Source organism: Rhipicephalus microplus, unplaced genomic scaffold (assembly GCF_043290135.1).
Source record: "Rhipicephalus microplus isolate Deutch F79 unplaced genomic scaffold, USDA_Rmic scaffold_204, whole genome shotgun sequence".
NCBI classification, from domain to species: domain Eukaryota; kingdom Metazoa; phylum Arthropoda; class Arachnida; order Ixodida; family Ixodidae; genus Rhipicephalus; species Rhipicephalus microplus.
Genome location: NW_027464775.1, coordinates 25,289 through 35,000, shown reverse-complemented (window position 1 = coordinate 35,000; position 9,712 = coordinate 25,289). Strand labels below are relative to the sequence as shown.

Sequence of the window (9,712 nt, the reverse complement as noted above, 5' to 3'; positions counted from 1 at the left end):
GACGCCGATGGGAGCCCCGGGAAGAGTTTTCTTTTCTCTGTAAGGAGATCGAGTCCCTGGAATGGGTTCACCCCGAGATAGGGACGGTGGCTCCGTAGAGCAGTGCGGCTCTTGCGCTGTCCGGTGCGCTCCTGTCGGCCCTTGAAAATCCGAGTGAGGGAGTGTGATTTTCGTGCCGGACCGTACCCACATCCGCAGCAGGTCTCCAAGGTGAACAGCCTCTAGTCGATAGACCAATGTAGGTAAGGGAAGTCGGCAAAACGGATCCGTAACCTTGGGAAAAGGATTGGCTCTGAGGGCTGAGCCGGTCGGGCTGGGGTCCAGAAGCAGGAACGGCACTGCACCGGGACTGGGCGAGGCTCGCCGCCGTAAAAAGCGGTGCGGCCGAGCCCGGACCAGCGTCGGGACCTTCCTGTGGAAAGCCACAGCTGTGCATTTTCCGTGGGCTTCGCGCCTGAGGTTCTTGCTTCGGCCGGCAGAAAACAGCCAACTCAGAACTGGCACGGACCGGGGGAATCCGACTGTCTAATTAAACGGTGTGTCTAAAGGTACGTCGGACGTACCCGAATACCAAAAGCTAAAGGTACGTCCGACGTACCCGAAACCGTGAGTCTAAAGATACGTCGGACGTACCCGATTACTAAAAGCTAAAGGTACGTCCGACGTACCCGAAACCGTGAGTCTAAAGATACGTCGGGGGTACGCGAAACTGAGTCTAAAAAAAAAAAAAGATACGTCGGACGTACGCCGGGAGTTGCCGGGTGGGTCCACGGCTACCGCGTACCAATTTTTGCATATATACGAAGAAACGAGCCTTCGTGCGAGCCTGCTCACGTAAAAGACTGACAGGGAGCGAGTACTACCGGTGACAATGGAAAACTTAGAGCATCGCGTGGTTGACGAACGGCGTCGATGTCGGCGGTGCCGTTCTCTCCTAGCAGATCTTTTGAACGGAAAGGGGGAGGCTCGCACGTAAGTACAGAGGCTGATGTCCTTCCCTCGGCAGAGCAATTTTCGGGCAAAGAGTTCTGTGCGGTACTCTCGCGAACGCGGTTTTGTGTGATATGCGCCTATGTAGCCAGCTGAGTTTGCACGAAAACCATTCTGGGAGCCGACCTACTCGCTGACCTTTGAAACCGTAACTGCGACCGGCTCCCAAAAACTAACCAGCGCGCTTGAGTCCACGAGGTTTCCAGATGAGCGGGTCGTTAGCTAATTACTGCAGGGAAAAAAACAAGATGTAAGATTTTTAAATGCAAAGCATTTCTTAGCAAACCAAACGAATTTATTTATCTGGTTAGCCAAGTTAGATCACTAACTAGCTAGCCGCCTACGCCTGGGTGCTCTCATGATCTCCTCCTTAGCAGGTTGCAAAAACGAAAAAGACAGGCCAGATAGCATTTTAATGCTCTTATTATACATAGTTTTCACGTGACATCACAGACAGGTTCTCTGCACTGGGTGCTCCGAGATAGCGGCAACCGTGACTTTTTATGTCATTAGAGAGTACCATTGCAGAGGAGGACACACAGTTGTTCGGTCCCCGTGTTCTTTTGTGATGTCCCCACTTTCTTCTGTTCGCAAGGCGCGCTGTGGGGAATCAAAGGAACGCGAAGGGCACCGGCACAAATCCTATGTCACCGTTTGAGCTAACCCAGCATCTCAAAGTAGCTGGGGGCCCTAAGATGGCGGCCATGGTGACGTCAATGCAAACTATGTATACAATGAATGAATTCAGTGTTCACTGAAGGCACAACTAATGCAAGCTTTAATCAAAGGATCACAATTGTATGAAGAATAATAGGAACAAATACACAGACACACAATACATGTAAATGTCACTCGCATGAAACAGCACTAAGCTTTCTTCCATTTTTTATAAGCATGCCAGTGGGGCATACACTCAGCCATCTTTTGTTGTGCTTAAGCAAACCCTGCTTGCGAGCTCCCCTGCTTGCGTAGAAGCAAACCCTGCTTGCGTAGAAGCTTTGGAGCAATTCTGCTCATTTGTAGCATTAATGTAGTAGCTTTCACAAAACGTAGCAGGTTGGAGTAATTTTGCTCATTTGTAGCATGTATGGACCAGCTTTAACAAAATATAGCACGTAGGAGCAATTGCAGCAGGTTTCCCATCGCTGTGTTCCACTCACGGAGCAGCTCCTTTACATTTGGGCTGCTGCTACACACTTCGCACAAAACCAGGAACTATTCCTGTTGCGGCTGCTCAGTGAAGTACAGATTTGGTGGAACCAACACAAACATAAGTCACAAATCACAGAAGGGTCCTCTTCTAACAGGTCCCGACATTCGTTGCATTTCCACTTTATGGTTTGCTTCTTCACCTTGACTGTTGCCAGCACAGCTGTCCAGCCGTCTTCAGTGAAGTATTTCTGGACACAGTCAAGGTGAACTTCCTCGTCGAGGATTGTCTCTGGAATCCTGGAAGGTATGGTTTCCACCTGGTCCTCACCTGTAAAAATTACTGAATAAGTGTTCTGAACCTGCCATCAGATGGCTTTAAGGTACAACAGAATGCTATGAATCTGAACAAGGGGAACTTATTTCTAGGGCTCAGGTTTATTTTGTGAATTGAACACTCAATATTCTTACAGAATGTAGCTGTAGTTGCAGCCCTATAGGTGATATCAGACACCTTCGTACTACACCTTAGATAGCGACTGAAGTTGCAACAAAATAGGAAATTTAAGCATAAATAAAGGTAAATCTCACAACTCACCGAGTAGCAGTTTCCCCTGCTGAACCTCACTTAGCAGGCCCTGAGGAACTAAGCAACTTAGGATCCTGAGCTCCTTTTCCTGAGGAGGCAGATCGCGAAATGGCTGCAGTGTTGCTGCTGATTTGTGGGGTCCCTGCCGCCGTCGTGGAAGCCCAATAACGGTTTTCTCCGCCCCTTTGGGTCGACCTCGTGACTTCACCTTAGCGGGCACTTTCAGCTTTCCGAGGCGTTCGCGCATGTAGTCTGAAGGCCCGGCGCTGCTTGCAGGGGCCAAGGTATTCTCGCGTGGCTGTGCCTTTCTCACTTCATCAGGAGTTTCGCATGCACCTGCATTATGGGCACGCTGCTCTTTCTCAGGAGTGGTATGAAGTGGTTCTGCCCCGGTATGGCTTAAAGGTGCTTGAGGCAGATCTGGTTGATCATGTGAATTATTCTGATCTGCAGTTTCAGACGTGTCCCAATCCTCACCTGATGCAGCTTTGGGTGACTCTGCATTCTCTTCTACGGACACAGTCAGCTCCAGCTGGCGTCTGACTTGCTCTGGTGATGAAGGGGATGAGGCTTCATGACGCAACACTTCCACGATTTCAATTTCGCGCCCTTGCTCCCATGCCTCAGAGAGTGCCAACAAAACTTTTAGACGGCCCTGGTATCTTTCACCTGTTTCTTCTGCAGCAAGTTGAGCTATGTACTTGCATGTAGGAAATACCTCCCTGTATTTCTCATGCTGCGACATTGGCCTCCGAGGTTTTGCAGCCTGCTCCGAAATGGAATGTTCAGTTGTGCACTTCTCTTGAGAAAGGAAGGCTCTCTGATGACAGTAGTAATATGCCTTGGACCACCTTTTTAGAAAAAGTTTGTCATCAAAGAGACTAATGTTCAGAGTCCGCCTAACTGCAAACACATGCCGGCATGGCAGTCTCATAGCGTTCCAAAAGGAACAATTGCAGTTAGTTTTTGTTGTTGACGTGTTGCCAGACGACGCCTCGAATGTGAACACATCTGCTTTTTGGTCACTTGGTACTCGCTTGGCTGACAGGTAGATCTGCTCCCTTACAAGCTTAAAGGCATAGGGAGTCAATGATTCCTGATACATAGCTTCTTCAGGGCTAGAAGGTGCTTTGCAAGGTCTTTTGGATATGCTTGTCAATGCTCTGTGGTCACGTTCATCGCTCAAGGCGTTCAATACTGTGAAAAGTGAGCACACAAACTCTTCAAGGGAGCTATTCTTTTTTATAACACTTTTCAGTTTTGCGTTCAGACTTTCAATTCTGTTGTTGGTAGTGTTGTTAAAGTTTTCAGACATAAACTTGGGTCCAGTGTACCACTCATCCTTGATGGGACGCCAGTTTTTGTCATAGTAAGAGCGGATCTCTTGGCAAACATTATTGTCAAATTCCAGTTGAAGCTCCTCAAATTTTTCACTCGATCGTGACAGGACCATCTTCTGGAGCAGTGCCAGGGCTTGGTCCCTTTCCTCTGCAGTGATGTTCATCTTGTTGCAGGCAATCTCGCGTCGAAAAGTCTTTAAAGTGTGGAACACACAGATGAGCACCTTCGACTGCGGGAAGCTTTCTTTGAGAAGGTCACGCTCCAAAAGGTCCTTGTCTGCCATGACACACTTTACTTTTGGCCAAGATGGGTGCAGTTCCTTGAACTTTTCCAACATCCATTTGATAGTGGGTGCAGACTCATTCACAAGAATTGCAACACATACTGTCTCTGTGTCTCCATTGGAGTCTTCAACGTGCATCACATAGACTGGTGTTCGTATTTCTAGAAGCTTGTAGGTGGCATCAATTCCTAGGAATTCTGGGTAGGCATCCATATTTGACCGCATAGACTCATTGGACAGCAAAATTCCTTGGAAGTTTTCCCCATCAGCAAGGATGTGGTAGTCTGTACCTGTAGAAATAAATTTCATGGTCTAAATGTAAAAGATTTGGCCGACTGTACATACGAGTTTCTCTGAAGCCCACTGGAAAACCCAGATGCAATTATTTAAAAACTTGTGCTACAATATCAGGTGCTTACCATGCTCATTTTGCAGAAGAGCTGCAGTCTTAATGAGGTCATTCCTTGTCTGTGGTCTGAGGGAAGAGGCCGCATTGCTCAAGTCTTTGAGCAGGACAAGTTTCCCCGTCTTTTCTTCTATCCTTTTCTTAACCAACTTCTTGTTGGCATGCAAAGCCAAGAGCTGTGTGGCTTCCTCCTTGGCCCCTGGTTCTCTTAATGCTCTGGTTTGTGGCAGGTGGCTGTAGAGTAACTGCAATAAAATAAACTTTTCATTCAATGTTAAACTGAACTACATATGCAATTATAGGTTAACTGCATTATGCAATGTCAAGCTCACAGAGTGAAGCAAACAAGTGCAGACAACATTCTGCATATATGGCATCTAGGTTCTTAGCACAAGCAAGCTCACTTCAATCTCACCTTATCATGCTTGTAACTGTAAATCTGTGTTTCCTATATATGGCTCGCATGTGATGTCAAGGACACAGTTCCTGAATGTAGTAGCACTGTAGAATGGCGGCTTTGATGACAAGCAAGTTGCAGTTAATCTGCCTCAATGTAATAATGATGCAGCAGGAATTCCTCTGAGTGTGAATAAGAAATGAACCTGCATGTACTGCTTTGATCCCATTAATTTGACATCGCAAAACTTCGCATCCCCTGTGCTGGTGCTACCAGCTCAATGAGAATTGAGCGAGAACATTTTGCGCGATCAAGTAAGCACGTCAAACATTTCGTCAAAAGTATATTTCAGTGGTGCATGTCACCCTGTATAACCTCAAAACTCAGGTTTGTTTCTGTGAAAAAACAGAACTGAACTTCACTAACCAATATGAACAGGTAACAGCAAAAGCTGTATTGGCTTAATTTAACAACACATGGTGAGGGATGAAGGACAGGGCATTAAGATACTGTCGCACACTTTTAAGGATGCTTAGGAACTCCATACCTTCGATAACTCATGGTTGTGGTCCTCATTCATTTCAATAACCTCCAGGAAGTTCCCATCGTCAGAGGCCCTGCACTTCACGAACGCCGGACATCCAGCCTGAAAGGTGCTGAAAGTGATCCGTTGTCACATGCTCAATGTCTCTCAGGAAACAATCGTCTAAATGCATGATGTGTACAACGCAACCACGTCGCTGACCATGGTGGATTGGCAGCACAGAAAGAAACACAAAGGAAACAATGACCAGTGCTGGCCCTCACCTGGTATCTCTTTCCCCCTTGCTGCGGCTCTTGAAAGACTTGCCCCCCTTGATACAGCAGTAAACCACCTGATACATTCCAAGTCGTTCGTTCAGAAAACGCTTCACTTTGGTCTTCGCCGCTGTGACAGTTCGACAGTCACGTTTGTAAAACTGCACGAACTTCTCTTCACTGTATCCTTTCACAGCAGCTTCCAGTTCCCTGAACGTTGGAAATTTGTCCCCAACTTTCATTTTGCTGCCAGCCATCACACGAGCTGCGGAACGGGAACACTTGACTGGCGCCGCACGTGCTGCGGAACGGTCACCACAGAACACCTGTAACACGCTGACTGAAGAGACGGGAGAATGGCGCCACACAAGTAGGACGGATAAGACTATGGATAAGACAGACTCACAGAACACCTGACAGACTCGGACGGACTCCAAGAACTGGATTGGAATGGATTGATTTGTACTACTTGCATCGAAATCGACCCGATGGCGAAAACTTTTTTTTTTTCCTAATCAAGCGATATAATAGCTGCGTGTAAACCACGGAGGAATAAACATTTCCGTGGTATAAACCAAGCTTGAGTAGGCGAGAAAGTGCAACCCGTGCAACGTCTGATGTAACCGGTGCAACGTCTGCGCGTCCAACTACAAACTCGTTGACGAAAACTTTTTTTTTCTCGGATCCGCGCGTCTAAGAGGTCAGTCGTGCGAACTGCTTGAAAACGACGGACGGGCAGGTGGAACTTGAGTCGCTTGAGTGAAAACTTGCGAGAAAGCGCACGTCGGACGTACCTTTAGCTTTTAGTATTCTGGTACGTCCGAAGTATCTTTAGACTCACGGTTTCGGGTACGTCGGACGTACCTTTAGCTTTTGGTATTCGGGTACGTCCGACGTACCTTTAGACACAGCGCTAATTAAAACAAAGCATTGCGAGGGCCGTTGATCGGTGCTGACGCAATGTGATTTCTGCCCAGTGCTCTGAATGTCAAAGTGAAGAAATTCAAAAAAGCGCGGGTAAACGGCGGGAGTAACTATGACTCTCTTGTCCAGAAAGTATTGGGCCCGACAACTCCACATGTCGTTCGATGGTAGACCCCTGCAACAATGCAAGGAAGCACCAGGGTCAACCTCATGGCTAGGAAATGGGACTTCACTCCTCCGTGGTCGAGAGTTTATTGACTTGGCTAAATTTCATGTCGCAGCAGTCCCAAATCTGACTCGTCTACGTAGAGGTCGAGAGTTACCTAAGCAGTGTCGTGCAGGGTGTCAGGCTGAGGAGTCGTTGGGGCACATCCTTCAGAGATGTCACAGAACCCACCACGCTCGCATCAAAAGGCATGACAACATTTTGAGGTACTTGGCAGGTAGGCTGACTGAGCTTGGATGGCAGGTGCAGCAAGAAAGACACTTCAAAACATCACAGGGTACGAAGATCCCGGATCTTGTCATCATAAAGCGGGAGAAATCCCATATCCTGGATGTGCAGGTGGTGAGCACGCGAGTTGAACTTACGGAGGCTCATCACCACAAATGCGATAAATACAAAATCCCTGATCTGCTTTTCCAAGTCTCACCTACGCCTACCGTCTCAAGTGTCACCCTGTCATATAGAGGAACATGGGCGGGTGAATCTGTGAGGACTCTGCAGGAGGTGGGATTGACAAGGAATGACTTCAAAATGATGACGATAAGGTGCCTACAAGGGGGGCTGGCGGCATTTAAAATGCACCAAATGTCGACAGCGGTCGTTCGTCGGGGAGTGGGCTCCCAGGGCTAATCAAGGTCCCAGCACCACAAGTCGGGGTGCGTTCTTTTGGTCCCTCTGCCTTTCAGAGGACAAGTTTTCTTTGATCCTGCATCTCTACCAGTATTGGAGGAGGAGACGCCTATCGTAGGACGGCAGGCAACCCTCAAGTTAATCTCCAAGTGGGTGGATTGTGGTATCTGGAAAAAAAAAAAAAAAAAAAAAAAAAAAAAAAATAGCCAAATGCCTCGTCATCTAATTAGTGACGCGCATGAATGGATTAACGAGATTCCCACTGTCCCTATGACTGCCACCTACCGGCCGGCCGAGCTGCAGCCTCACTGGTACCTCCCGCTTCGGGGCCTTCTGCGATCATCAAATCTGTAAGTAGTCCTCTAAATTTGCTCGCATGACCTTATAAAGGCTTGGAGCGTCTCGGGCGATGCGAGACGGGCGTTGAAGCGACCGCAATCTGGCTAAATCAACGACGCACATCGCGGTTAGGGCTAGAGGTAGCAGCCACTGGCCTCACTTCGAACAAATTAGAAATTCGGCAAGAAAAAGTTGTTTCGCACCTTGAAAGCCACTCTCATCGCTCCTGGGACGTTCCGAAGCCTCGCCGCTACCATCTCGGCTTGATTCAGCGAGATACAGGAGATTTATCAGCAAAAATCAACTTTCTTACCACGTGTATGCGCCGGTATGGGGGCTGCCATCTTGGCTGGGCATAACTGTAGAGCCTGCCCCCTGGAGTTCAAAGTTCGATTAAAAAGCAATTGAGCACATTAATTATCCGTGATAGTGTTAAATTGTGCAGAGGAAGGATATAGGGTAGTGAGCTGAATCTGGCCAAATTTCGACCGTCGAGAAGAAATTAACAATTATTTTTTCCCACCATACGACCTTGTGGGGGCCGCCATCTTGTTGTGGGACCCAACCATTTTGAGTATAGCATTCATATCTCGGCTTCTAGAGGCTCTGGGATGATAATTTAGGTGTCAAAAGATTCGTTTAAATGTGGAGATAGACATAAAAAAAACCGCGAGAGCCTAGCACAATTGAGAACGCCAAAAAAAATTAATTATTCAGGAGACATCTTCAGTGTTGCCTTCCTACTAGTTTTTTTTGGCTAGATTTGGCGGAACATCAGCAATTCACAAAAACAGCTAGGAAACTTCCAACTATTGCAATCCGAACCGAAAAGGGAGGGACACAGGATTACTCGACATCCGTGGCTGCTATTTTGGGTGAGACTACCCTGGTTTCGCTGAAAGGTAAACATGGGAAAGAACAAAAAAAATTCAGTGACAAAAGAGGAAATGTTGAGAAACAGCCCAGCGGTAAAGGCAAAGACGAATATAAAACAACCACTAGAAAAAAGAGCCCCGGGGGCAGTTACCGGAAAAGAGGACCACACTCTAACACCTATAGATGATGGTGATGATCAAGGGAGTTTGACTACAGTTTATTCAGAACATGAAGACGACTGGTGGTCTTCAGATGACGAAGCTCCGGAAACAGGGGAGAACCTCGCACAGGATAGACACCTCAGCTCTAAAACCAGCACAAATAAAGGAAGGGAAAAGGTAAGTAAATCTACACTAGAGGAAAACAAAGAGACACAGTCTCAACCGAATTCGGCACAGGAGAAGACAGATCGTAAGGATCATGAAAAACACAAAGATGAAGGAATAGATCAAGACAGTACAAAGGAGACTTCTAGGGCAAAACAGCTGTTAAAAAAGTTAATGAAAGTGGACAAGTCCTTTATGAAGGCGCTCTTGGCATTGGCGGCTGGAGATCAACAAAAGGAAAAGTTAATAGACAGGATCATGACGGAATTTTCTAGGACAAAAAATTTGGCATTGGAAGCCACCCATGAGGTAGCGAGGCTAGAAGGTGCCAGAGACAAAGAACAAAAGGCAACGACAACGGTCGCATCATATGCGGATGCGGTTAAAGGTAGGACGAGCACGACAACAGAGGGTAACCAAATTTCCCATCTTTCACAA

At 47.3% G+C, this 9,712-nt stretch overlaps 1 protein-coding gene across 1 annotated transcript; it reads right to left on the bottom strand.

Moving 5' to 3' along the window:
• Window positions 1-1,740: 1,740 nt before the first annotated feature.
• On the bottom strand, window positions 1,741-6,872 carry LOC119170185 (zinc finger SWIM domain-containing protein 3). Its single transcript, XM_075885597.1, has 5 exons — window positions 5,963-6,872; window positions 5,703-5,811; window positions 4,772-5,003; window positions 2,738-4,642; window positions 1,741-2,470 (listed from the first exon to the last, which is right to left on the bottom strand). Exons 1-5 carry the CDS (start codon window positions 6,208-6,210, stop codon window positions 2,163-2,165), a joined length of 2,802 nt encoding a protein of 933 aa, XP_075741712.1. The 5' UTR covers window positions 6,211-6,872; the 3' UTR covers window positions 1,741-2,162.
• Window positions 6,873-9,712: the final 2,840 nt, after the last annotated feature.

Bases quoted from the DNA above. Each gene is read 5' to 3' on its own strand.
- LOC119170185 (XM_075885597.1), bottom strand. From the start codon at position 6,210: ATGGCTGGCAGCAAAATGAAAGTTGGGGACAAATTTCCAACGTTCAGG. The intron at 5,812-5,962 runs GTGAGGGCCAGC...GATCACTTTCAG, and splicing joins AAGGGGGAAAGAGATACCAG to CACCTTTCAGGCTGGATGTC. The intron at 2,471-2,737 runs GTGAGTTGTGAG...TAATTTTTACAG, and splicing joins GCAGGGGAAACTGCTACTCG to GTGAGGACCAGGTGGAAACC.